Source organism: Rosa rugosa, chromosome 2, assembly GCF_958449725.1.
Source record: "Rosa rugosa chromosome 2, drRosRugo1.1, whole genome shotgun sequence".
NCBI classification, from domain to species: Eukaryota; Viridiplantae; Streptophyta; class Magnoliopsida; order Rosales; family Rosaceae; genus Rosa; species Rosa rugosa.
Genome location: NC_084821.1, coordinates 69,341,558 through 69,369,434, shown reverse-complemented (window position 1 = coordinate 69,369,434; position 27,877 = coordinate 69,341,558). Strand labels below are relative to the sequence as shown.

The window sequence follows — 27,877 nt, the reverse complement described above, 5'->3', positions numbered from 1 at the left end:
TTTAGGACGGGCCGTCACATGGTTTTGGGACCCTTCAATTAGAAAACCAAGCATTCATGCCACATAACTAGCAATTATAACATGATTGTTTTGTTGATTGTTAATGATCGAAGAAGAGTCGTACATCAAAAAGTGAAAATGAACCAAATGCCATCATATATACAGCCCCAGTTGAACTAGGTACAAATGGTTCAAGTCCGTCCTTCCTCTCCTATACGGCTATACTAGGATAGTAAATTTGCTGATATCCCAGAAGAAAAACAAGGAGAAAGGATCATACTATCTCATTTACCAGATCATGAACATATTTACAATAGGCAACCGCAGTTCATGACACCTGGTATTCTTCGACTCTTTCTCCTTTCAAAAGCATGTTTGTCAGTCCACAGAAGTCAGTAGTACCCGGAACCAGGAGGGGCATACCCGTCAGGATAAGGTGTGTTTGCAGGAAAACTTCCAGATTGAGGTCTAGGAGGCGGAGTTCCGTATGGTGAACCTGAATTGGAGCCAATCAACGAATCAGAATAATATATAAATCAACCCAACACAAATACATAATGACAAGTTATAAATATGCTACCTCCATATGCAGGTGGGTAAGGACTAGGATGAAATGCAGGTGCTCTTGGAGCCTGAGGAGCAGCATGACTGGAGTACCCAGCACCACCATAACATCCGGGGGCACTGCCTGTGAATGAAGCCATTGCACCTCCTACTAGAGAGGGTTGAACTGCCGGACTAGGATAGGGGTTAGTGGCAGCACCATAACCTGCTCCGTAACTATTGCAAGGGGCTGTACCACTTGTAGGATTGGCATTATAACTGCTGGAGTAGCCAGAACAAGTTCCTTGATGGGTAATTGCTCTAGGTATAGGTGGAGGTTGATTGCCTTGATATGGTCCTGCAGTCCCAACTGGCACAGCTCCCTGATGGGTCCGATATGAATTCACCTGAGAATAGAAATAATACACCCCTCATTAGACTGATGATACATTATTTGTTACCCTGCTCCAGGGAATAATTACCAAATACGAAAGAATCTATGGGCAACCTCAACTTACTTGGTTGGGCATATGCGACTGATAGTAAGGTGGAGGAACAGATGAGTAAGAGCTATTCCAATTTCCAGTGTTGACTGCATAAAACATAACAACATGAGGACTATATCTCACATAAAATTTTTGAATAAAATAATTATATCTCGATTTCTTATATCCAGAGAAGGATATATAGATATTAACCTGCTGAAACTCCTTGATATTGTGGTGAAGGAGAGGGACATGGCCGCACAGGACTCACCCCATAACTTGGTGAACAACGATAAGACTGAATTGAGTTTCCGCAGGAATATGGTGAAGATGTATTCGTTTTCAAATTAGATTTATGTGCAAGTTCGTGCTTCATCTCATCCAAATGTCTCTGTGATTCTTCTCTGTTGAGTTCTACAAACATAACCTTATTGAAGAAGACAAGACTTAGAAATTGGCAATAAAATGAAAACAGCAACAATAGTATCAAGTTGGTGAGTAATTTACCTCATCAAAAAGCTCATCTGAACAAGGCACATCCCTGCTGACAGGTAAAACATAATTGGCTGCCAGAAAGATAATGAAGGTCTCAATAAAACCACAGATATAAATCTCATAAGAACACAATTGCAAAAGGATTAACCATTACCCAACATTTCATTCACTGCATCAGCAGGTACCTCCTTTCCCATTTCTCTGAATCTCTTCATAGAACGAGCCTTCATCTCTTCAGGGCTTGGAAACACCACAACAGCAATCTGCAAAACAGAAAATAACGACAAAAGTAAGTATAGAGACTAAATAAGCTGAACCTGAATCTAAATACATATAGTTTCATGAATGAGTAGCTACCTTCTTGAACAGTTTGAATGGCAAAAGTTTACGTTTACGAGCCTTCTTGTATACATTTGTCTGATCAAGAATGTAATTGCGAGGAGTGGTGGCTGCTCTGGATAAAAGAGTATTAAAAATTTCAGTGGCTCTACTCATCAGACGTTCAAATCGTTCGCCATAATTCTGCTTCCGCAAGAGCCCTGGCACCTGCACAAGGTTTCAATTCGTATCAAGCTTTCTGTCAAGCAACCAAGAACGAAATAGTAAAACTGAACAAAAGTACATCAAACAATCCCACACCTTCATTTGGTCTAGAACCGCATTCGTCCCAAGCACAACATAACGCTTCTCAGGGTGCTCTTTCACCCATTTCTCTGCCCAAGTTGTTTTGCCCGAGGCAGGCAAACCCACCATCATCATCACTTCACAAAGCTTCGGTTCACAAACAGACGGTCCCATAACAGAATTTCCATCCTCAAGAGCACATTCCCAAGGCTTAAAACCCTCTTCAGGAACAAGTCCATCTTCAACACTAAACATCAACTCCACCCCCACATTTTTCAACAGCACATGAGGGAACACCCCACATTCCCAATGCAAATTCTTCACTTCACCCTCCCCCACCCCAAGACCCAAATCCCCAGCATTGAACCTCACCGCCGTACCCAAACTCTTCCCATTCTTCGAAAAACCAATGCAAGCCAGTGGCTTCTCTTCAAGATTCACAGCACAAACAATCACATCCCCAAGCCCAAACTTCTCACCGTAGTCCGAAAACCTACTCGCATTCGAAAACTTCCCTGTCGCACCATACCCAAAGCTCAGCTTTGTCTCCCCAAGGCCTCCCACCACATCACCCCCTCTGGAAATCCCAACCCGGCAAAGATTCCGCTGCTCCGGCGCCGTGTCCTCCATCTCAACAGGATGAAACGACGTCACTTTGCAGCCGAAACAGTATTTCCCGCCAGTAATTCCCACATTGGCTCTAGCACCGGACCAGCAATACGCAAATCCTTGCTCGTAGAGCGAAGAACCTCGAAGCCCATTGCCTTCAATGTTGAAATCTTTATAAATAAAAAAAAGAACAATTCACATCAGAATTCAGCTCAGTACTAATTAGGGTTAGGGTTAGGGTTCTGGACATTTATCGAAATTGAAATTAGAAGCTAGAAATTGAAGGTACCTAGGTCGCAATCGACGCGATTGAGAACCACGCGCTGCTGGAGCTTGGGCTTCTTCGAGGGCTCTGGTTCGTCTTCAGTGGGAGCTTCGCGTTTGGTTGATGCCATTGAAACGATGAACTGTGTGGAGAAGAAGAAGAAGAAGCGCGAAATGGAATGGGTGTGATGAGCCAATTGGCTATTGACATGTGGAGGGGAGGCTTTATATAGAGGACCACATAGGCGGTGGAAGAGGATCAACACCGACTCGTTGGGCTTTATGAGCTGGATCACATCTGATGGGCTTTGTATTAATACTTCTTTCACTTCTTTGTTTACTATTTCAAAATTCTATGATAACTCTCTGAAACCATCGTTATCAGAGTGATATCGATTAAGACAATTGTTCAATTTGGGTAGCATAAAGTCATATATGGTATGGGAGGTTATATTATTCAGGATATAAGTCACTAACAAAGTAAGAAATTAAGATTACCAATCTCTAATCAAATTAAGCTTCACTCAAACAACAAATCACTTTAATGTATTCCTTTTAGATAGTAAAATTGCTCTTTGTTAGTCTCATAATGAATAGAATTAATTACTTAATTTGATTTGAAAGTAATCAAATAAGCTTTGGTTGAGCCAAAAAAACTTATTATTAAGAGTTTCCTGATGGGAATTGAGATAGTTGCAGGAAGGACCTAGTGATAAGTACCCAAAATATTTTAGTTCGTTAGAAGAAAGACATAGTCTTGGGCATAGTGATGGATACAATGTTTACTTACAATGGCATCATCACTAATAAGTTCATGTAGGTGTAAGTATCATATAATATAACCCCCCACGACATAAATCAAGTCCATTTGTGTAAGTACATTTCATGAGCATGGGAATCAAGTTGTGAACTAATCCGGCCTAGACATATACTAAACTCATACCTTACGTTTGTTTCTAAAAAACAAGACAAATGTAAGAACGGACTTCATCTTAACGCTCAAATATTCAATCCCTTAAAACAAACCACCCAAATGATGAACTCCAAAATTTCTTTAAAGAAAGAATGAAGAAAAGAGGAGAAAATTTAGAGGGCAGTATAGAACTATAGATAACAAATTCTGCTTCCCTTTCTTTTTTCCTACCTTTTTAAAATTGAAATGCATACCAACTTTAAGACCAGATATTAAATGGAAAAAAGTTATGATTGATGCTTACCAGAAACCAGATAAATTTTACAGCTAAAATTTAGCTAATTAAGATGCCAACTACTCTTGGTTATTGAGAACCTTACCAAGTTTGCTCTCAATAAGATCTTCTAATTGACCAAATTTCTTCATACTGTCATTAATAATTTCAAACATATTGAAACTGAAGCCTATAACTTTCCCAGTTTTCTCTCAATAAGATCTTCTAATTGATCTTACTTCAAACTTTCTTCATAAGGTCGCTAATAAATTTTAAGCATTATGACTTTGCTACTGCAAAATTATTAAGCCTAATAACACTTATGAATCAAACCCATGATGATCGATCAGTAACCACATGAAAATACAGGAGAAAAACAGAACAGAACAATTGCATAGAAACATTATTAATTTTATAGATTAATGATCATAAATAGTCTAAAACCTTCTCTTGTGTAGCATAAAGTTGTATAGATTTCTTGATGTTCTACTACGAACACTTACCATTATCGTATGGAAGACTATTATTTTTGGAAATAGGCGACTGCTTAGTGCAACTAGCGAAGTAAAAAAATTAAGATAACCAAGCTAGTTTTCAACAAATTAAGTTTCACTCAAACAACAAATCACTTTAATGTCTTTCTTTTGGCTACGCATTTGTTCTTTGTTAGTCTTGTAATGAATAGATTTAATGACTTCATTTGTTCTGAAAGTGATCCTTGGTTGCGCAAAGAAATTGGGAAATTGAGATAGTTCATGAAGGCAGTGATAACTATCGAAAGTAGTTATAAATCTTTACAAGAACGGTAAACAATGTTTACTTATATTGGGGAAGTGATGAATCATAATAAGTTCATGTAGGTGTAAGCATCGGATAACATAACCCTATAAGACATAATCTATTCAAGGAGATGTGCGAATCACTAAAATTACAATTCCAATTGTGTGAGTTAATTTCTGAGCTCCTGAAGCAACGTAGTTCTCATTGTAATTGAGTTAAAAAGGTGGTGTCGACTTTGCTCTGCTAGGGTTTCTCTGCCCTAGCCGTATCATTGATCGAGTTGCGGCGCGATGGCGGAGGAGAACACGGTGGCTCCTTCTGCACTTTCTGAGGAGGCCATGGTGAGCCTTGTTGGAGGAGAGGATGCAATCCATGATTCATTCTTCTACCTTTGTGGTCGGCTTTTATCCAAGAAGACAGTGGTGATCCCGTCATTCTCGGCGGCGATCTCCAACGTTTGGGGGTTGAAGGAGAGAGTTCTGATCCGGCAGGAGGAGGAGGATATCTTTGTCTTCCAATTCAAGGATAGTGAGGTGAAGAATCGGATTCTCTCAAGCGGTCCATGGTTTTACAACAACTCTATGTTGCTACTAGCAGACTATGATGGCGTTTCAGATCTAGGGGCGGCTCCATTGCATCTCCTGGAGGTTTGGGTGGCGGTGAAGGGGTTGCGCATTGCTATGTGCAACGAGAAGGCCTTGACCCTAATTGGACGAGCGTTGGGTTCCTTCGTTCGGGTTGATCAGGGGGCGGTGCAGCGGAAGGATTCGATTCAGAGGATCCGTGTGGTACAGGACGTTCGGCGGAGGATTTGGGCGCGGCGGACCTTTTAATTCTCTTCGACGGTCTCGGTGGTGGTGGAACTCCAGTATGAAAAATGTCATGGGCTGTGTGCGGCTTGTGGTTTTTTCGGTCATGGTGGGGGTATATGTGATGGCAGATTGGAGGCGGAGGCGCGTGCTGCGCTGGCTCTAGCGGTGTCGGACCGCGCGGTGGATGCAAACCCAGGTGGGTTGGCGGCGTCGGAAGCGGCGGTTTCTGGGTTGGTTGCTGGGTCAGAGATGCTGGTGACGGTGGGACTAGGTGCGCCAGAGGTTTCTGGAGTGACGGAAGTGGCTGGAACGCTAGTGATGGGATCGGGTTCGCCGGCCGCGAGGAGCTCTGTACGCGTTCCGGAAAATTCGGCGGCAAACCCTAATTTTGAATTAGGGTTGACCGGTGGGTTGACTGGGATTGCTCAGCATGGCCTTGGGCCGGGGCTGCATGGGACTGGGCCAGACTACTTTGCTGATGGGGCCAATATAAATGGCCTTGCTGTTGGGGTAAATTCAGAAAAACATTTTACCTTGGGTGTGAAAAAGAAGAGTTTTAAGCCTAGGTTGTCTTTCATACCTCCGGAATTTCACCTTGGTGAGTTGGTGGAGGTTCCGATTTCGTTAGGGACAGCTCCAAAGAAAAAAGGCCGTCCTGTTGGACGAAGGAATAAGCGTACTTTGAGGAATGAGAAAGATGAAGGTAACAATGATGGTGCAACTATCAGCTCCAACTCGCCAGGGAAGGAGCTGGCTATTGTTTAATTGCTTTGATTGGGGTCTTAAGCCTGTTTGAGTGTGATTAGGTTTCTATGAGTCTTCTATGACGTTTCTAGTTTCTTGCTTGTACCACAATTGCGTGACTGGCAAGTGAGGGCTAGTTGAATGATTTCTTTCCGTAGGAGGCGAAACTTTCTTATGCTTGGGCAGCTTGCTTAAATGTGAGCTTCCCATTGATTTTAAATAGTTTGCTTTAGCTTGGATAGGTTTTCCGGATTTTCTTGCTGGACTGGTTATGTAAGTTTTGTAAGCTATGGCCAATTGGCTGTTGATTTATTGAATAACAATCAACTTCTATTCAAAAAAAAAAAAAAAAAACGTAGTTCTCATTGTTTTGATACTATACCATGTAAATTTGTGATTAAACTTCTTATGATTTGAGCATGGAATCAAGTTGTGAACCTAACTCTAAACTCTACCTTAGGTTCGAATTTTAAGAAAAAGACAAATGTGAGAAAAATCCTTGTGTTCTTTATTCAATCCCTAATTCTCTAAAGCAAACCCCGAATGATGAACACCAAAATTTCTTCAAAAAAATAATGCAGAAAAGAGGACAAAATTTAGAGGGCAGCAGATAATAAATTCTGCTTCCCTTTCTTTTTTCCAAACTTGGATGCATAACTTTTTTTTTTTTAAATTGAAATGCAAACCAAATTTAAGACCAGATATTAAAAGGGAAAACGTTATGAATGATGCTTACCAGAAACCAGATAGGTATCTACCCAAATACCTAATTTTACAGCTAAAATTTAGCTAAGATGATTACTACTCTTGGTTATTAAGAACTTTACCAAGTTTGCTCTCAATAAGATCTTCTAATTGATCTTGTCCCAATTAAATTTCTTCATACTGTCATTAATAATTTTCAAACATATTGTAACTGAAGCCTATAACTTTCCCTGTTTTCTCTCAATAAGATCCTCTAATTGATCTTACTTCAAACTTTCTTCATAAGGCCACTAATAGATTTTAAGCATTATGACTTGCTGCTGCAAAATTATTATGATTTTCTTAAGCCTAATAACACTTATGAATCAAACCCATGATGATCAATATGAACCAAACCCATGATGATCAATAAGCCTAGTAACACTCATGAATCAAACCCCGTAAGGATCAATATGAATCAAACCCATAAGGATACGTAACCGCATGAAACACACAGAATAAAGAAGAAAAACAATTGCATTGAAACATTAATGATTTTTATAAATTAAAACTCATAAATTACACAACCAAAGTCTGCATCCTTCATATTATTCTCAGTGGAAGGGCTCAAAGATTGGAGCCCTTAATAAACCAACAAGTAAAGTTTCTTTCTTTCTTTCTTTCTTTCTAATACATGTACAGAAATAGATAAACAAGCAAGTTTTGATCTTCAATGATTGAGAATTTGAAGAATCTGCTTGGTACCAATTTCTCCATATGTACACACACTACTCAAGCAGCAAAGCAGGGCAAAGCAGGACATTTCTATGTACAAAATCCCTGGTCGCTCACTCATCATCTTCATCCATGAAGAGCCCTCTTCTCATTCCTTCCTCCAATGAATCCAATAAGTTAACCGATATCTCTTCAAGCTTTTTCTGGCTCGGCAGCGCCCTATGCAGCCTCTGCTGCCTCGGAGCATTCGGAGCTTCAATCTCTTCCAATTCATCATTTGACTCCGAAAAATCAATCTTGGTTCGAAAAGCTCGAATCTTTCTAGGTGTGCTGTAAGCAAAATGGAACTGTTTTGCAATAAGAGTCTGCAACACAAAAATCAAATCAAAATCAATCCCAAATTTAACCAAAACAAAACAAAATCCACCAACAAGCTAGTTCATAAATACTCACCGCTTCTCTAATCGCCTTAGATACATGGAAAAGCTGTTTAAGATCCTCATGCTCAACTCCACACAGAATCTTAATCTGCAAAACCCAAATATAGAAACAAAATTTCAATCAGTAACCAAATCAGATTCCAATTAAATCCAAAAGTAAAACCCATTTGGGGGTTTAGCGCTTGCTTACCAGAATCTCCTGAGGCAGAGCTTCAAGTTTAGAACTTTCACCCTCGAAATCGAAATCGAAAGCGAAACACTCGCTCCTCTGCTTCTTCAATGGAGTCTTGGGGCTCAAACCCGAATACGAATCCTCCGCATCCGGGATTTCTATCCTCTTCCTCCCCAAAGCTCGAACAAACCCTTCTCCTCCTCCGAACGAAACGCTGCGTTTCAGTAAACTACTCCTGCACTTCTTCCCCAAAGCCATAACCAAACAAAGACCTGATAAATTGACTCAGATTCGGACTTAGATTTCGCAAATTTTTGTGCTTTGTGTTTGTGGGTGTGGAAAAAATTGGAAAGCAAGAAGAAAGGGATTGGGTTTATATATGGGGGGAGACGAAAATATAGCGTGTTCTCGAAAACTGTGCACAGTGGAGAAGAATAATCTACGCGTAAATGGAATCACCCCGAAATTTCTGCTGGAAAAAATCTCGGGTCCCCTGTAATTTATCTTTGTTTTTGCAGCAGTTAAAAAAGAATGGGGAACCAGGAGGGAAAACTAGCCGTTTGAAAGTGGCACGTGCCGAAAAGGAAGGGGCTGCGGTGGCGCACGTGTGGGGCAGGCGGTGACGTGGACGATATGGTCGGTCTGAGTCGGCTGTGTCGGTAGTGAGGAGGTGATAGGGTGACAGTCAAGGGAAGTTGACGAGGTGGTGGGATGGTGACACGTGGAGAGGAGTACAGGTGGACGGTGGGGATGGAGAGGTGTAGACGTGAAAGACGGTGGGGAAGCATTGTTTGACTGAAGATTCTAGATTATTTGAGTGACGGCTGTCGTACTAGTAGCCATCGGTTTGGACTAGACGTCAAAGCCGTGGACGTGGGTTTTAGATTTTGGGCTCCAAAAGCATGTCTGTTAATTTTTAAATACTAGGTTTATCTTTTCTTTTTTTTAACTTTTTTACTCTCTTTTTTAAGTCTTTAAGTAAATACTTTTTGAAATTTTATAGATGAAATTTATCAAGAATAAATTTACTCTTTCATACCGAAAATAAATTGTAACCTGCACAAGCAAGAATACTTTCCATTTAGAATTCTAAACCATATTTAATCACTTTGTTTAATTTGAATCACAAGTTTTAAAGATTAGGGTAATTATCTTAATATAATTGTAAAAACATAATTTCCTTTCCAAAAACGTTTTAAGAAAGTTTTCCTTAATATCCTAGACAAACCCTTCGGGTTAAGCAACAAGTACAGTAGTGATAGAGTGATAGACATGAGTCGCATATGACTTATGTGTCACATGATCCAATATATGAAGAGTATTAACCAAAACAAAATATATGTTAAAATTGATTTTGAAGTTGCGAATGAAGTTGGAGAAATATATGAATGGACTATGGACTATCAAACTACACTTCCTTCTAAATGAATTGCTTTTGAGTGTTAGATTCTCACCTAAAATTGAAAACATATTTATTCATGGATCTATAGTGTATTTAGATACGATCTCTACTGAAGATTTTGTGAATGAAATATAAAAGTACACTGCTATCTATATAATTTTATTGAGTTTTTAAAAATCTGAAAAAAAAACAAAAAAACTCATGGATATCATATACTAATTGTATATCTAAAAATGAATCTCAGAACAAGATTTTTATGTATCTAACAAAAACAAAGAAAATTTCACAAAATTTTTAGTACATGATCTTTATCTAAGCGCCGGATTATAAGATCTTAAGTTGTATCAATGATTATTTTTAGAACTATCATAAACAAAGCGCTTTTAGACTTTCAAAAAGCCTAAAATGCTTCGTAGGCAATAAAAGTTATTTCCATGTGATTTTACAAAAAAGAAAAACACGTTAATGTAATTAAAGATTCTATGTCTTTGCAAAAGGTTCGACCCGTTTAAAGCACAATGGTCATGGGCCTACGCCTGGGTTGTTCTCAGGTTTTGGTTTTTGAACAAAACATGATTAGTAAATAGATTGGGTGGCACCAGGTCTATTCAAATGTTTGAGTTTTGACCAATGAACATCCAGAAACTAGTTTTCCTGGCCCATACCACAAGGTTACAAACCTTTGCTTGTTAAACTCTGCCATTGTATTGTTCTTTCATTTCATTTAAGTCGTTATATATAAATGTACCGGTACAAATGGATTTACCTTGGAAGTGACATAAAGGTACATAAATTTGATACAAGTATCAATCCATGTATCTAGCTATCATGGTCAGTGCAAACTTTAAAACACTACATCACACGATGATCACAACATCATCTTAAGTCTTTAAGGCAAAAACACTGGTCGAAATATTGGTTTGAAAAGCTCGACCATCTGGTTCAGCTTTCACCCTCTTGAGTTTTGATCGAGCAAGCAAATGGAGCAAGTTCTTCCTCTTTACTAGAACTAACATGTTTTGGGAAACTATACATGTCCTCCATTTGGTCACATAAATCTGGCAGACAGTTTCCAACCTACAAGGATGTTGGTGTACCTGACTTGCTCACTGAGAGGTAGATAAGGCAGACCGCGACATAAACGGCATCGGTTCCTAGGCCAAAGGAGGACCATACATTCTAAGAACCTCGCCTTGTCTAAGATGAACCTTGCTAACTGTTCGTGTTACGTTGCTTATTTGTAACCTTAAACCCTCTTATTTTGACAAATTTGAGTGCATTAAGGAAGCTCATATTGTGATCCATGGCTGGATTTTGCAGCATATCGCGGTAAATTGCGCTCTCACAAGTATTCTCATTCAGCTGAAAGAAAAATTGTGTTATTAATCCAGATGACAAAAATAACCCACACTTTCGATTTATTGTAATTCAAATAAAAATTAACCATTTTACTGTTAAAAAAAACTGAAAGAAAGAATGCAGCCGCAAATTAACTGTTAGAATAACTACATTTAAGCAAACAAAAACAACTGATCACAGTCATGATATTTAGATCCATTCACCTCAATAAACAAATTCTTCAGCCTTTGGACAGTTTTTTATAAAAGTGACAACTTCTCCGGCATTAGTGAAGCTCGAATCCTGCAACTATTTGGAGCTCCCTCAAGTTTCAGAAGCAAAACTGCGTCTCTTGAATAGATCCATGGTGAATCTTGGCAGCCAAGCCCTAATTATTCACAGAGAACATTAATAATTTAAATAACCACCAAACAAACTTCTCAACTAAACACACTGATAAATTCATCCGAGTGGTTAGGGTTTTGGGATAAAGTCATTCACTACCTCAAGAAATGTGCTAGTAAAGGTGAGCACTCACAGTGGAGGCATCAGCAACAAGCTTTTCAACAAGCAGTGGAACCTCCGGCACTGATGTTGATCCATAAGTACCGAAATGATTTATATTCTACAAATGACTTGACAATAACTGCAGTGGAAGCTCGATAATGATACAAGCTCTTGTTGTTTGTAATTATCACACGTACGTAACTCTTATTGTTTTAGTTCGTTATTAAATTTACTGCTTTGCTAGGCAAGCACACGATTAAGTTTATCATCATGTGATGTACTATCACATTCATTGGCCTTCAATTTATATATTAGCATTGCATACATAGAAGAAAAGTACATACATAGGAGCAGGACATGTTTTGGCGTTTCTCCCTTCAACTTTCTGTTTTTGTCAAACGAAAACAAAATAATATATTATGATCCTTCACGCAGGTAATCAGATACTTTTTTTTTTGTCAAAGTAATACTTCATTAATAAGCCCAAAGTAATACTTCATTAAGGGCTTATTGACGGTTGACTCTCAATGAATGGAATGGCAGAAATCTCTCTCTCTCTCTCTCTAGAATTTTCAAAGTTGGATGGGTTGGGTATTCAGATACTTTTTTTTTTTTGACTTTGTCAAGGGGAACCCAAAGGCTTCCTAGGCCCAAGATAAACCCATTCGGCGCATGTGAAATGCTCCAACTGTGCATTGCAGCACAGTGCCTGGCCACTTTGACAGCTTCGGGGTTCGAACCTAGATTGGGGAGCACACCCAACTAGGCAATAACCACTAGGCCACTTGCAGTGGTTGGGTATTCAGATACTTCGTTAGTGCATACTCCGTTAACTCTCAGAGTCTCAGCTAAGAAAATCATTTTCTTTCGTTATAATATGAGTCATTTAGTCAACATCCAAGACCATTTTAATTTAAAACTCGTTCAATTTTTCCCCAGTCAACATCCAAGAGACCAAGACCATTCTGGTCAATTTGTTGTGCATAATTGACAAAATGTGTCCTATTATTGGACTATTGGGAAAGTTGAGAAGATAAGAAGATCAACGTAAGACAACTATAAAAATCAGAAAAAATGCCACTGTTTCATACCAACAAAGTTGCAAATGCCCAGAATATGTTATTCAAAGCTCTGCTTCTCTTCCTCCTCTTCCGATTTTGCGAATCCAGGGACACCATAACATGGAACCAAGAACAACTGAAGGATGATGGTGGAGTTTTGGTGTCCAAACAGAGCAAGTTTGAATTGGGTTTCTTCAGCCCCGGAAATTCTAGCTACCGGTATGTGGGAATTTGGTATTCTCAGACTAGAGTATCTAATAAAATAGTGGTGTGGGTTGCAAACAGGAACAATCCCATCAATGATACCTCTGGTGTGCTCACAATAAACAGGTATGGAGAACTAGTCCTTTATGCTTATAACATGGAGAGCAGTCCTATTTGGTCTACTAATGTGTCGCGGTCGGTTCAAAATGTTAACACAAGCACTTTATCTGCACAGCTTTTAGATACAGGAAATCTAGTTGTGTTCCAGGATGATAATAATGAAAGCTTTTTATGGCAAAGTTTTGATCATCCCACAGATACTTTAATTCCAGGTATGAAAGTTGGGATGAATTGGAAAACTGGGCAAGAATGGGTTTTAACATCTTGGAAGTCACAAGATGACCCTGGAACTGGGGACTATACCTTAAGGCTCTATCCAAATCAGATTGCATCCGCCCAATTCATTATGTACAAGGGTTCGAGTAAGTATTGGCGAAGTGATCCAGGGATAACGGGTTTGGTCACTAATCAAGAGGAAACTTATTATCCCATGAATAACACCAATGCAATTACAAGAGCAACAGTGATTGATTCTGCGGTAGAAGGCTTTACATGGGATGATGGTGGCCTTCAATGGAAGGTAGGCTTCTCTGCACCGAAGTCCCGGTGTGACTGGTATGGAGAGTGCGGTGCCAACAGCAAATGTCTCCCTGACAATGTTATTATGTTTTGGTGTGATTGTTTACCAGGGTATGTGCCTAATTCTATAAGTGATTGGAATCATAAAAATGGGTCAGGTGGATGTGTGAGTAATCGACTTGGTTTGTTGAAGTGTGGAGATGGAGACGGGTTTGTGAAGGTGGCAAGAGTTAAATATCCTGACACATCGATAGGAGCATTGTCAAAATCAGGTATGAGTGCCAAAGAGTGTGAGCAGGAGTGCCTAAGAAATTGTACTTGCACTGCATATTTGAGCACTGAAAATGAAGGGCGTGTTGATTGCTTGACATGGTATGATGACTTGATGGACATTAAAATGTACACAGAGATTGGACAAGATCTCTACGTTCGTGTGAATGCGACCGTGTTAGGTACTAATCTGCTTGCAATGAAAGCAAACTCAACTAACTACATATAAGTTTTGAATGTCAAAATTACTTGTTTTTTATGTCATTGTTTCCTAATCCTTTGTCACCCTCTTATGTAGCTGCAAATGCCAGAAGATCAGAAGGTTTCTTGGAAAGGAGGGGTATGCTGGCTATTCCAATACTGTCTGTTGTGCTAGCATTGGTACTAATCATTATGCTTGCATGTTGGTGGCGCAAGAAGAACAGGAACACAAAAGGTGAAAGACGTTCTCATCTATTTTAATTAATTAGTTAAACTGCTTTAGTTGTTATGAGCTGGTAACACTTGTTCCATCTGTAAATCACATGAAAGAACTTCAACAAGATCATCTGCATCTTGAAAACATGGACTAAAGTGGGATAAAATGATGTAGAGAATAATTGTTTATTGTCTATGCGTAGACTTTGTGGAGGCAGAGGAGCTTGTGGAAAAACAGAGACACCCTGAATTGCAATTTTTCGATCTTGACACAATAGTCGCAGCAACAGACCACTTCTCTCGTGTCAATGAACTTGGCCATGGTGGATTTGGCTCTGTTTATAAGGTATAGCAACAAATTCCTAAACATTTCTAGGCTCTAAAATCTTCTTTTTGTTCTGGCTATGTTAGGTTCTGGCATGGCTGTTTCATTCACTATTCTTAATTAATTAATCAACAGTTTAGTTGCTCCTTAAAGGTCTTAACTATGTGAAAGATTGATATCGATATTGGACATAACTTCAGGGTCAGCTACCAAATGAACAGAAAGTTGCTGTGAAAAGATTGTCACAAACTTCAGGACAAGGGATCGAAGAATTCAAAAATGAAGTTGCACTTATAGCAAGACTTCAACACAGGAATCTTGTGAAACTTTTAGGCTGTTGTATAAAGGGAGAAGAAAGGATGTTAGTGCTAGAATACATGCCTAACAAAAGCTTGAACTCCTTTCTTTTTGGTACGTGTAGATGAAATAATGATTGGTTCAAGCCATTTCTCAAATATAAAGAACATTTTTGAAGCTTCTTTACTAAAGAGTACCATTTGCATTTTGATGTAGATAACACAAGACGGTCCTTCTTGGATTGGGAAAAGCGCTTTGAAATTATCAACGGGATTGCTCGTGGGATTCTGTATCTTCACCAAGACTCAAGATTGAGGATCATCCATAGAGATCTGAAAACTAGCAATATTCTTCTAGATGCTGAGATGAACCCAAAAATTTCTGATTTTGGCATGGCTAGAATATTCCACGGAGATCAACTGCAAGATAAGACGAGCCGAATTGTTGGCACATAGTAAGAATAATAAATATCACATTTAATCTTCATTATGCCATTTTTTGGCTATGAGTCTATGACATTCTACATTGTTTATACACAGTGGCTACATGTCACCAGAGTACGCAGTATTTGGAAGATTTTCCATGAAATCTGATGTATTTAGTTTTGGGATCATAATGTTGGAGATTGTAAGTGGCCGGAAAAACAATGATTCTGATCTGGAGGATCCTTCCATGAACTTGATAGCACGTGTAAGCAAAACATATTTTTCTAACATTTTATCCCTTAGCATTCATTTGTTTTTTAAACCAAATTTCAACTGCAGGTTTGGGAGCTCTGGGGTGAAGGCAGAGCCTTAGATATTGTTGATTCGACACTGAAGTCATATCAGCCTAATGAAGTAATGAGATGCATACAAGTTGCGCTCTTGTGTGTACAAGAAGATTCAAAGGACCGACCTGCCATGTCAGCCATCGTTTTCATGTTGAGTGGTGAAGCATCTCCCCCATTGCCTAAGCATCCAGCATTTGTTTACAGAAGAGACTCTGGCGTTGATGTTGATCCATTACTTCCAAATGGATCTTATTCTATAAATGACTTGACAATAACTACAATGGAAGCTCGATAATGATGCGAAACTTAAAGTTCTGACAATATGTACCTGTTTTTAAATTAATTAATTATTAATATTTCATCAGAATTTTCTGTTTTTAATTTCCCATCCATTTTCTATCTGTTTCTGCCAACACCAGCTAAGATTAGGATATTACAATCCAATCTAATCCATTTCCTAATATCAACAGGGGTACCAAACGTGGCCGATCTGCATTTAAAGATGGAAAAAACATCAAGTCAGAATTTAATGGTAAAGAAGGAAACCACTAGCAATGGATGGATCAGCTGATCAAAGATGGGATTACTTGTGCTAGACTTTCTTAATTTATTTTTGGTTTCCAAGTTTGTTAAGGAAAGTATGATTTCCTAGGGGAGAGCCAGACTTTTGTCCTAGTAACTATGAATCATATTCCCTGCCTCTGGGTAATTTAGATGAATTCTTGGTGTGAGACTGAGTAGTGCTAGCAGTCTTCTGGTGCCTAGTTTTTCATTGAATTGCAAGCAAACTTTTCACTGAACAGTCTATGGCAAACTTTTAACAGAATCAATACTGCTATGCTTCTTCTCGATCTGTTCGCTGATCTGTTTCCTACAAGGAGTTGCATCACTTGGTATCAACTATGGCCAACTTGGCAACAAGTTGCTAACACCACAGCAAGTTGTGAACCTATTAAGCTCCAATAACATCACAAAAACAAGAATTTTTATGACACAAATCCTCAAATGCTAGCTGCATTTGCAAATTCCGGCATTGAGCTACTGTAACAATTGAAAACGCAATGCTGGGCGAATTAACCAACCCCCAAGCAGCCGTTCTCTGGGTTAACACACACATCAAGCCTTATTTTCCCGCAACAATCACCAGCATTGCGGTAGAGAATGAGGTGGATGCAACTGACTTGCTAGCTAACCTTGTACCGGCCATGTCCAGCATTAAAGGGGCACTATCTCAGTTAGGCCTTGATTCATACATCAAGGTGTCAACGCCTTTTTCTTACTCAGTGATGGAAGAATCTTATCCGCCTTCTGCTGGCAGTTTCAAAAGTGAGGTCTCTTCTGTGATGTCACAAGTGTTACAGTTCTTGTAGAGCACAAAGGCACTGTTTTGGATCAACCCGTATCCTTAATTACTTCATATACAAGGACAACTAGAAAGAAATTCCAGTAGACTATGTGCTTTTTAATAATGCTGGTTCATCAGTAGGAGTGACTGACCCTAATACTAATTTACATTATGACAACATGTTATACGCACAAGTAGATGCAGTCACTTTTGCCATGTCTAAATTGGGTTTCAGTGAAATAGAGGTTACAGTTGCGGAGACCGGATGGCCATCAAATGGTGATGCCAATGAAGTTGGTGCAAGTCTAGAGCATGCTGCTATCTACAATGGGAATTTGTTGAGGAGGCAATTGGCAAATGAATGTACACCTTTGAAGCCTAGTCTTGAAGTCTACCTGTTTGCTCTTTTTAATGAGAATATGAAGCCTGGACCAACTTCAGAGAGGAATTTTGGTCTCTTTCAACCAAATGGAACTAGAGCTTACAATCTGGGCAACAATAGGAAGCCGGATGTACTTGATCATGTTTGTTGCTTTGCTGACGTTCCAAGTATATAAAAGCTAGAAGACCAAATAGGCAAATTGGAGTTGATCCTCTAAAGTTCAGTTTCACTAGTTTGTTCAGGGGAGATACGATCATTGCTGACAGTAAGCAATTTTACAATTTGATCAGGGGAGTTGATCCTCTAAAGTTCAGTTTTACAATTTGCTGTAAAACAGTAAGCAAAAGGTGCTTCGTTTTCTATTTAACTTGTTTTGTTGGAGGATTTATCCAACGAATATTCCATTGGGATAAGTCTGTCACTTCTTAATGGAGCAAATTTCATCGGCAAATTTTTGTGCGGGAGGTTTCAAATGATGAAAGTTCGTCGGCAAAAGTTGCATTTTTTTTATTTCTTTAATTTTTGAGGAGGCTTTTGCCGACAATTATGTGATGGATATGCGTGGAATTTTGGGCGACAAAGTTTGCATGTACAGTGAACTAAACATACATGTAGAGTGAACAAAGCATATAAGAGGTTTTTTTTTTTTTTTTTTATGAATAAAGGGGTGGTGCATCTGCCCTCAAGCCTCGATTAATGAAACTGTCGAATACAATGAGGACATTAAGCTTAAACCCCTTATTACATAAGCATTTAGAATACGTCCCGAAATAATATCAGAAGTTTCTACCAAATACATGTATTCAAACAAGTACCAATTAGCAAATAGTGCATGACTGGCTACTCCGTTTGCTTTGACAGAGCGGAAAGATAACTTGATTACAACGAAACATAATTACCCAAATCACAGCTTTCCTACTATGTTGTCGCTGGAGATCAAACCCGATGACACTGAGTTTCATCCTGCCACTAAGAGATTGCGACCATTTAATCAGAATGGATCGCCGCCTCACTAGGCCAAACAAGGCACTTGGAGTGCACACACATCCAGTTAACCCGACTAGCCCTACAAGATAGGTGCAGGGACTTATTACACGCCAAAGGCGAGACAATACTAACCAACTAACATAAGCAAAAATAAAAACATAAAATGCCCAGGCTGGGCCCAGAAAGAGGGCCCAAGCCCAAGCCCATGCCTCCACCCAAGAAATAGGAAAAACCACAGCCGCCATCCAAGCCCCGGCCACCGCTGCCCCGTCGCGCCAGATTCGCTGGACCACCCACCTTCTGCCATCCCGATCATGCCAACTCGCGCCACCATGAGCAAACCATATCCCAACCAGAGTGTGCCCGATCCATCCCAGATCGGATTCGTCCCTAGATCAAATCCCATAGCACCAACCCAGATTCGCCACCACGACCCCACCAAATCAGACACCACCCAGATCAAAAGGAATCCTGCCGCCGATCCGAATCCAGCCATACCGCGACGACAACTGCTGCGATCGCTCCCATTCCTCATCTCACACATCGCCGCCGCAATCTCCCTAATCCAAACAAGAAACATGGATCGAGAAGCTCGGCCACATATCAGACCCACACGAGGATGACTAAACTCGTCCGACGACAGCGAAGGGCTCGCCGCCGGACAGGAAGGAAGATCACACTTTTTCCTTCAGGCGCGTGCATGTACAAACTCTTTTGTGAAATAAAACAAATTAACATCCCATTTCAAAAAAAAAAAAACAAATTAACATATAGGAGGTTTTTACCAATGAATACCTCGTCGACAAAAAATGCATCCCTTCCCTTTCTGTTTCATTCTAGGAAACAGAAATAAAAAAAATGATTAAAAAAAGGGCTAGTGATTCCAATAATATGTTATATATAACTTATTATGACTAATGAAATTATGTTTGATAAAAAAGAAAAATTCAGTCACCGTCCTCAAACTATGATGCCAAGACCAATTTGATACCCGAACTCTCAAAAGTATCAATGTGATACCCAAACACGTATTTTGGCATCAACGTGATACTTCCGTAAAAAATCTCTAACGGCTCTGTTTGTCTGCTGACGTGGCAAGCACGTGGATCCCATGTGATATTTTTATCAAGGGTAGAATGGTCTTTCACTACTAACTAATTAAAAAAATAATTAAAAAAATAAATAAAAAATAAATAAAAAACTGGATCTGCACTACACGCTCGGACGCTTGACTCCCATTTTCCCCAAATCACCTGAGAGAGAGAGGGAGGCAATTCAATGTCAGAGTTCATCCTCTGACGAGATGATCCTCTAAATTCGCTCAATCCCACTTCGAATCGGCCCATATGAACCAAACCCTAACCCGCACACTCCTTCTTTCAATCTCCATCGAAACCGATCCAGGTGGGGTTCCTTGAATTCGATCTGGGAAGGGTGCTGTTTGGCAGATGTAACGCTTACCCATGGGGCGGCGATGGCGGTTCGGCGGCGGTCTGGAGATACCGGCGGGGCAGAACACTTGGCGGTCTGGCGGCAATGGCTGTGGTGGGGATGGGCCAGGCTTGGCTGGCAGCTTATGATCTTCCTTCGGAGACCGTACTTCGCCGTAAAGCTCGCCTCCCCTTTAACCCAACCCGACTGCGACGTCTTGCTATTGGGCTCCTGCAATGGGCTCCAACTTCCGGTGAACGATGTTTCTCCCAAAAAGAAGACCGGCTAAAGAACGTGTTCAAGTTCGAGCATAGATTTGCAGAGATAGCCACAATTATGTATTGCTCAATGTGAAAGGTAATTAAGCAAGGGGAGAAACACAATGCTGGGTCGCTGGAAAGAAGTGAATCCAGATAAAGTCCGAGCATCCCCGTCGACAATGATGCTGACGAACGATGGGCAAGAGGTGTTGTTCTGCGCTGATGCTACGCTGGGGGATTTGAGGAGTTGGTGTTGTCGTTGTTGTTATTTTTTCCTTTTTTTGTTTCTTTTTTCTTTTTGCAATCTGAGATTGGTGCTCGCCGGATTGGAGTGTGTTGACGTCCGGATTGGGTGATTGAGGTGTCAAGGCGTTATTGTAAACGAGAAGTTGCATTGGGTAATTGAAGACTACAATCTCAAGTTTGATGACGAGGAGGATCCTATTGTTGTCTTTGATTTGGAGATGGACGAGTTTCGGAGACTGCGGCTTCCGTTTCCTAAGGTTGAAGGAGATGACAGTGTGAATTTCAGTGTTGCGGTTTTTTGCAGTGAAGGGTGTCTGTGTCTATGGCGTTGTGTAAGTCTTGCTGCCTCTGGTTATGTTGATTTTTGGGTCATGGAAAGGTATGGAGACAATGACTCGTGGAACATGCTTTATAGCTTTAGGATTTCCAACGAGTCTCCGATTAAGTTTCTAAAGCCACTTGTAGTTGCAGAGAGTAGTCAAGTTCTTGTGTGATGTTCTATTGCTGCAGTCTGCAGAGCTGGAGTTGGTAAGGATTCGTGGACAAGAAGAGGAGGAGCGTGGTACCTATATGAATGAGGCCGAGCAAATGTTATGGACATGAATGTATGATGATTTTATATGACCACAGTCTACTTTTGCTTGGGATGGGGAGAGAGATTGAAAGTCTGGAAAATAGAAAACTAGATCGATCGGCTTCGGCAGTAATAATGAAAGTAATATTGAAAAAAAAAATTAATTAACAAAAAAAAATGGTAAATTGGTCATTTAACCTTTTTTTGGGACTCACGTGCTTGGCACGTCAGTAGACAAACGAAGCCGTTAGAGATTTTTGACGGAAGTATCACGTTGATGCCAAAATACGTGTTTGGGTATCACATTGATACTTTTGAGAGTTCGGGTATCAAATTGGCCTTGGCAGCATAGTTTGGAGACGGTGACTGAATTTTTCTCTTGATAAGAATCAGCTTTCACTTACATTTAATACAATATTGGTCTTCAACATAGCCATTCATCTCGAGGCAAAGATGCTAAACCCTAGCCGCCTTGGTTTTGGGTCTCTACATCGGCGTTCTCTATCACTCGAGAAGTCAACTATGGTTGACGAGCACCCTACTGCATCTACAGAACTATGAATTTGGTTCTGCCTTACACTACACTGATGAGTCCTCCTGCCGGAATGAGTTCTTGCAGAAAGACAGTTTTGAAGATCTGGGTTGGAAGAGCCGTCCAGCAAGGGGGCGCCTCCAGGCAACTGCTTGGCAAACATGGCTGACGCCTGGCTCTCAATCACCCAGACAACACCTTGAAGCCCAGAAGGAATGGAATGAGATGCTAGTTTTGCGGGAGACGATGATCTTTGGCAGGCCGTGGAGGGCGGTCGAATTGATTTGGACGCCAGAGCACGAAAGGCACCAGAGAGGAGTGTTGCGAGTCTTAGGACTCGGTTCTTCGGAATTTGAGGATGCTCCTGTTGTGCGTCAGTCGATGGAGTCGGAGACAAGAAGCTCTGCACATCAGTTGCAGCGAGTGGCGGCAGGGATGACTGCGGCAGCCTCCGTCGGTGGCAAAGGTGGAGGGGTGCTCACCTCTGGGCGGGTGCCCAGATCAGTTGGGTGGCCCAATTCTCAGTGGAGGCCCAACCCAGATTGGGTGCAAAAATTAGTTTGGTGGCCCAGAACAAATTGGAGGCCCAAATCAGAATGGGTGCCCACATCTGTTGGGTTACCTGGTATGGATTGGGTGTCCAAAGAAATTGGGGGAGGATATGGGGGTTATTGCCCAAGTTGGGACCCAACTGTTGGCCTCTGGTTCTCTAGGGTTTCGTATTTGAAATCCTGCAGGATTATTCCAAATAACTACGCTTAGGTGGTTTTTTAGCCTGCAGATTATGATGTTTTTTTTACATCTTGATAATGGAAGCTTCTGGAGCACCGCAATTGAGCGCATTGACAAAAGAAGTTTTCACACAAAATTATAATGTTGTAGTTTGTTAGGCTCCTTGATTAAGTAAGCTTCGATGTCTTAAGTGAATGGTGCGTGATTCTCGCTTTTGAGAAATTTATAAGTGCCGTTCTGGCCTGTGATTATCAATAAAATCTTCATTTACTAGAAAAAAAAAAAAAAAAAGTTAATTGACTTTAATTCAACCAGACAAAGGTTTTCACAGGGATAGATAGACGATAGTCCCCTCAAAATTGAGCTCAAATTTGGGTCACATATGGGATGCAAAGCTTGAACACATTTTCTATCCGACTGAAAGAAACTTCATATTCAATTAGTGTACACCAATGCAAATTATATTCCTTTTAGCTTCTATCAGATGATTTGTTAGATGGGATACAGCAGCTAGGCTACAGATTCTGGAGCCGGTTCTGGCTGTTGTGATCATCGCCATTAATTTCAACAACGTTCTCTTCCATTGAAGCAACAGAGAAACTCCACACAGAAGCACAATTTTCATGACCTACATATAACCAAGAAAACTACTTAGATGATGCTGAGTGGGAAAAACAAAGTTTGTTGAGAAAATGGATGGATGACACACAGACAATTAGAGTATGAGGCTAAAACTAGAAGGACATACAATCTAATTACTAGAAATATCCCCAAAAGTAAGGATCTGTATTTAGTATTAGGGTTACAGGAGTTACCACTCAAATGCAATTCGTCAATGCCATCATCAGGAGGAAGAAATCTTCGGTGGCCCGAAGAAGTTGTAGCCATTGGCAGAAAGGGATGAAAAGAGAATCCATTAACAGTATCTGCATTGTGTATAGAACATAGGAATGAGTTGGTAATAGAAGAGATTAAGCTATATGCGAGTAGCGCTCACACGTCACATTTTTATAGGAAACAAAATAATTACCCAATGCAGCTTGGAAGCCGGACACCCATTGTCCAGTTTGAAGATCATATATATGAACAAAACCATCCTGAATCCAAATGCACAGACAAACAGACCATTAACATAAATAGGGTGTTGATTTGGTTGTGCCATAATATATGCTCATATATGTATTTAAAGCTAAGATGCTACCTGACCACCTGTACAAAGATGGCGGCCAAGTGGCTCAATATCAAACAGAATCCGCTGGTTGGTATGTTCTGCAGACCTATATAACCTAATTCATGGTGCAAAAAGATAATGGTGGGTAAAAACAAGAGAAAGGAAAAGAAAAGAAAAGAAAACTCCAAGGTAAAGAAACTCCACAGCTTTTTTTTTTTTTTGAAACGCACAGCTTTTCTAAATTAGACAGGATATATCTAATCAAATCATAAATAAATAAGAAACATACTTGTAGACAACATCAACAGATTTGCGTATATCCCAGCATAGTATATAAGGATCCTTCAAGTAACAATAGGCTAATGTTAATCAACGTTGAGAATAGAATTAAGACCATATATGTTACTACTGCATACTAAAATACTTCAATATTTCCAAGAACAAATAAAGCATGTGTCATATTATAGTCATTACATTTTTTGTTTACTGCATTTCCAATAGTAATAGTCCACCAAAAAGGAACAAATAATAATAAAAGCCAGCCAAAAAAGAAGAAACAAGCAAAGTGTTTTACCTTCCGACCTCCAGTATACAAGTAATTTCCATCCTTTGAGAACTGGACCTGAAAGGCAACATGTTTCGATTCATCTGCTGAAGTTATTATCAAATTCAAACGAATTATAAGGCTCCTGACTTACATGTGTAATCCCACCTTCATGTCCATGTAATACATATAAAAGTTCCATATTATCTTCTCTATATATTGCAGTAGTCTTGCTGTAAGAGCCTATAGCTAGCATTCCATTATGGGTTGGAGAAAAAGCCATTGCAGACATTATACCTGTCCACAATAAATTAAACATGCTGAGGGGTGTGCACATGCAGAACTTCTTCAAGTTTATATTCGAGCTATTATTAGATAGCTAAACTAAGAACATGTACCTGTTTGGCCTTCTTTATTTCCTTGAACCGTCGAATACTGGTTGTAATCTCTACCAGGGCGATGTAAATCAAACACCCTGACTAGTTTGTTGTATCCAGCAAAAATCCTAGAAAACAAAACAAGAGTACTGTGCTGTTAGAATTAAAAACCACCTGTTAGAATTAAAAATTAAAAACAATTTGTATGTTATTTATGGACCCAACTAAGTGATTTTAATTCACCAAATTGCTTATTTATTCATGAAGCCCTATGCCTCAGTTCATTCTGTTTCATGTGTTAGTTTCTTACAATGCCCAATATTAAAGTTCAAAAATGAATTCCCATCCAAAACTCTCTACTCTAAAATATGATAGGTTATGAGCACAATAAGATGAAGCAGAAAACGCGCATTTGACATATACATAATCCTGAGAAAGAAAGAAGAAGCGTTACTTACTTTGTTCCACTGGGATTAAAGGCAATTGAAAAGGCAGCTGTGATTTCATCCACAGCATCATAAGCACGGTACGTGCAACGTAGCTGCAATTTCCAGTCAAAAGAGAAATTGTCATAACAGATATAGGAATATAGAACTAACAAATACATATTAAGAGTTAAGCAGGCAATATCCGACATTGATACTCAGCAAAAGTCCTACAGTCTTCAAATTTCATTAGCATAGTGTGGATTTGGAACAATGAGACAGCACCTGACCAGAAGAAGCATCCCAAAGATGAATCGGATGATCACGAGCTGTACTTGCGAAAACACAGGTAACTGGGTCTGCAAATGTTAACCAAATTCCAAATCAATCTTTAATTTACAGTATCATATAGCTGCTGAAATTCACTTATAGCCACAGTGATAATATCTACTGCTATGATATATCAAATTTATATAGTGACAGTGCTATAATAGGATAAAGTTACGCAATTCTCCCATTACAAGAGTTAAAGAAGTACCTGAAGCAGACATGTAAGGGTACCAACAATAGTCATATACCGACTCTCCCTCATTGATAACAAGGCTCGCAGCATAGGAGTCTGCAGCTCAAGAGTAAAATCATCAAGTAAACATATAAGACCAAAAGCATCATGTCTCTTAGATACATCCCCAAATGTAATCAAACGTAGCTCGATACTGAAACTCTACATACTCAAGCAACACTAAGCAAAAACATCTCCGGGTGCAGAATGTAATGAGTATAGTTAAAAACATCTCCGGGTAAAGACAAACTCACCTTCATCAGAAGGCGCAGAATAGCCGTTAACATATTCATTCCCACTTTCCGGTCTGTCAAAATGCACACAAGGTTTTAGTAAGTAGACCTCCTATTCAGTCTAATACGTTCGCAATTTCAAAGTTTCGGCTTTTCAATTACATTTTGAGCTATAAATGATACTTGATTCCGCAATCTCGACATATAGAGCACAAAATCAGCCAAAAGAAAACAAACTTACATTGCGAAAACACGGAGGGTGTTGTCCTCAGAACTGGTGAGAAAGCAAGAACCATCCGGCGACCTGAACACAGAAAATATAAAATTGAAAAAAATAATTATCAAAAAAAAAAAAAAAGGGAGCTTTTCATTTTCGAAATTAGAAGAAAGGTTGAGGTGGGAGAGGTAACCATTTGACGGCCTTGAGAAAATTGTTAGGTTTTGAGGGAGTTCTGAACTGCTGGGAGAAGTGGTAGGTTCTCTGTGGAGGAACATCGAACCGAATCGCCGGCCATGATGAGTACTCTTCTTCTTGCTGCTGGTGGCTTGGGTTTTCGGTAATTTCGGTATCTGGGTTAGGCGAATTGGATAGGTGTTGCTGCTCTTCTTCTTCTCCCATTGGTTAAACCCCTGAGTAGTTTCTGGGTATTTGAGCTTTGGTGTGTAAATCAGTGTGTGTTTGGCATTACCGCCAAAACTAGGGTCCTCTCTCTTCTGCTGCTTCAGTTCACTTCAGTTCTTTTTGAACCGGGTCGTGAACCGGGTGGGCAGGCCCAATTAGTCCATCATCAATACTCAATAATTCCTACAAAATTTTTTCATGACTAAAAAATGTACTTTATGTTATCAAGCCATCCAGACATTTTGGTGCACTGACAGGTTTATTTGGTTGTTGTGGTCTAGCCGTTTACAAGAGTTATGGAACCAATTCGTTCGTATGTTCATGGTGTTTTTGGAGATTGTATAGCTCCATATTTTGGTATTGCGCTTTTAGAGTTAGGAATGTATGTCAAGTTTGTCGCAGGTAGGCTTTTTATGGCTCATATTAGTACTGTAATCCTATAATTCTACTTGTGACACTTCCATTCCATATGAATGAAATTTGATGGGTTGTTGATAGATAAAATGAAAATTTATGGAACCGATTCGCATGACCAAAGTTTGCATTCTTTCTTCCTTGGTGTGATTATCAGTGGACATTAGTACCCTACTTGACTTGGATTCTTGACATTCATGACCTGGGTGGAAAGGGACTGCAAGGCCCAGTTAGTCAAGATTCTCTGGAAAAGAAAATCATCGATTGGTTTCGAGTATGTAACTGACTAGTATCTAACTTGATGTTCTAAACAAGGTATTTGTTGGAAAAATAAAATTATTTATCATGTAACGAATGTTCTACGAGTAAAAGGACGATACAGTAACTTATACGGAAATTCATCATTGCAATAACTTCATGTTTATGAAGTGATCGGTAATTTACAATACAATAATCACAAACTCGTGATATATGGCATTGTAATACACACTATGACACTATTATGTTTCATGCAATGTCTTTGTTATTGTCTCATCAATAACGAAGGTACAACAGCTCGAAACTCCAGCAATCAGCAAATGAAGAAGAATTAGAGTTCGGAAAGTTCCCGGGGCATCCTTATGTAGAGCCTTTAAGATATGGGTCATCCTTGAATTTTGAGTACATTGGAAGATCAAGAGCTTCCTCTGCAATTTTCCTGTCCTCATGGATCTTTTCGATCAAGCTCTCGATAGATGGAAAATTGGCCTGTGTAATTTCACACCAAAATATCAGAAAGAATAACAAGACATGGAGAAAATGAATAATTTACTGTAAGACATTGATTGATTTTAATTGTGTAAGTTTATACCTCAGGCCTTATGTAGCCAACTATGATAAGATGCAATTCCTCCCCATAGAAGTCCTCATCAAAGTCATGAAGCAGCCACGGCTCCTGCATTGCAATTGAACTTGTAAGGAAGAAGAAAATTACTTGCAAAGGGTAAGTTATGTGTTCTCAAAGACTCACTATAGTCTTTTCAGTGTTGTTGAAATAAGGATTCCAACCAATACTCATGACCATTTTAAAGACACCTCGCATTGGTAATCCAGCCCAACCGAAATACACTCCCGAGGGATGTTCTGAAAGGAGAGTTGAATATCGCTCGGTGGATAGAATATAGATTAGCTGGAGAAAAGATGGTAGGGTGCTTATTAGGAGAGAGAAATCTAATCAAAAGCAACAAAGCAATTA

General features: G+C 39.7%; 5 protein-coding genes and 1 pseudogene across 6 annotated transcripts; 2 read left to right on the top strand and 4 right to left on the bottom strand.

Annotated features, from left to right (window-relative positions):
• Positions 1 to 68: 68 nt before the first annotated feature.
• Positions 69 to 3,208, bottom strand: LOC133733442 (uncharacterized). The gene is made up of 9 exons (XM_062161058.1): positions 3,046 to 3,208; positions 2,163 to 2,926; positions 1,881 to 2,069; positions 1,678 to 1,786; positions 1,536 to 1,594; positions 1,242 to 1,455; positions 1,062 to 1,135; positions 581 to 950; positions 69 to 496 (listed from the first exon to the last, which is right to left on the bottom strand). The coding sequence occupies exons 1-9, from the start codon at positions 3,149 to 3,151 to the stop codon at positions 393 to 395; spliced, it is 1,989 nt and encodes a 662-aa protein (XP_062017042.1). The 5' UTR covers positions 3,152 to 3,208; the 3' UTR covers positions 69 to 392.
• Positions 3,209 to 7,762: 4,554 nt separating this feature from the next.
• On the bottom strand, positions 7,763 to 8,969 carry LOC133733439 (F-box protein SKIP27-like). Its single transcript, XM_062161056.1, has 3 exons — positions 8,593 to 8,969; positions 8,416 to 8,490; positions 7,763 to 8,327 (listed from the first exon to the last, which is right to left on the bottom strand). Exons 1-3 carry the CDS (start codon positions 8,830 to 8,832, stop codon positions 8,076 to 8,078), a joined length of 567 nt encoding a protein of 188 aa, XP_062017040.1. The 5' UTR covers positions 8,833 to 8,969; the 3' UTR covers positions 7,763 to 8,075.
• A 3,904-nt stretch (positions 8,970 to 12,873) lies between these two features.
• Positions 12,874 to 16,245, top strand: LOC133729731 (G-type lectin S-receptor-like serine/threonine-protein kinase RKS1). Its single transcript, XM_062157299.1, has 7 exons — positions 12,874 to 14,177; positions 14,294 to 14,431; positions 14,616 to 14,758; positions 14,938 to 15,148; positions 15,251 to 15,488; positions 15,574 to 15,724; positions 15,799 to 16,245. Exons 1-7 carry the CDS (start codon positions 12,896 to 12,898, stop codon positions 16,099 to 16,101), a joined length of 2,466 nt encoding a protein of 821 aa, XP_062013283.1. The 5' UTR covers positions 12,874 to 12,895; the 3' UTR covers positions 16,102 to 16,245.
• A 138-nt stretch (positions 16,246 to 16,383) lies between these two features.
• Positions 16,384 to 22,549, top strand: LOC133731396 (glucan endo-1,3-beta-glucosidase 14-like; annotated as a pseudogene).
• Positions 22,550 to 22,576: 27 nt separating this feature from the next.
• LOC133733438 (uncharacterized) lies at positions 22,577 to 26,382 on the bottom strand. 2 transcript variants are annotated; one of them, XM_062161054.1, is made up of 14 exons: positions 26,018 to 26,379; positions 25,849 to 25,911; positions 25,629 to 25,681; positions 25,351 to 25,431; positions 25,098 to 25,171; positions 24,846 to 24,928; positions 24,409 to 24,515; positions 24,165 to 24,307; positions 24,041 to 24,088; positions 23,756 to 23,808; positions 23,497 to 23,581; positions 23,326 to 23,392; positions 23,111 to 23,221; positions 22,577 to 22,923 (listed from the first exon to the last, which is right to left on the bottom strand). In XM_062161054.1, exons 1-14 carry the CDS (start codon positions 26,224 to 26,226, stop codon positions 22,811 to 22,813), a joined length of 1,290 nt encoding a protein of 429 aa, XP_062017038.1. In that variant the 5' UTR covers positions 26,227 to 26,379; the 3' UTR covers positions 22,577 to 22,810. The 2 variants fall into 2 exon arrangements, with proteins under 2 accessions (XP_062017038.1, XP_062017039.1); XM_062161055.1 differs by lacking the exons at positions 23,497 to 23,581; positions 23,756 to 23,808 and having other exon boundaries at positions 26,018 to 26,382.
• Positions 26,383 to 27,068: 686 nt separating this feature from the next.
• On the bottom strand, positions 27,069 to 27,819 carry LOC133729729 (bifunctional riboflavin kinase/FMN phosphatase-like). Its single transcript, XM_062157298.1, has 3 exons — positions 27,653 to 27,819; positions 27,494 to 27,577; positions 27,069 to 27,390 (listed from the first exon to the last, which is right to left on the bottom strand). The coding sequence occupies exons 1-3, from the start codon at positions 27,722 to 27,724 to the stop codon at positions 27,262 to 27,264; spliced, it is 285 nt and encodes a 94-aa protein (XP_062013282.1). The 5' UTR covers positions 27,725 to 27,819; the 3' UTR covers positions 27,069 to 27,261.
• Between the last annotated feature and the right edge of the window lie 58 nt (positions 27,820 to 27,877).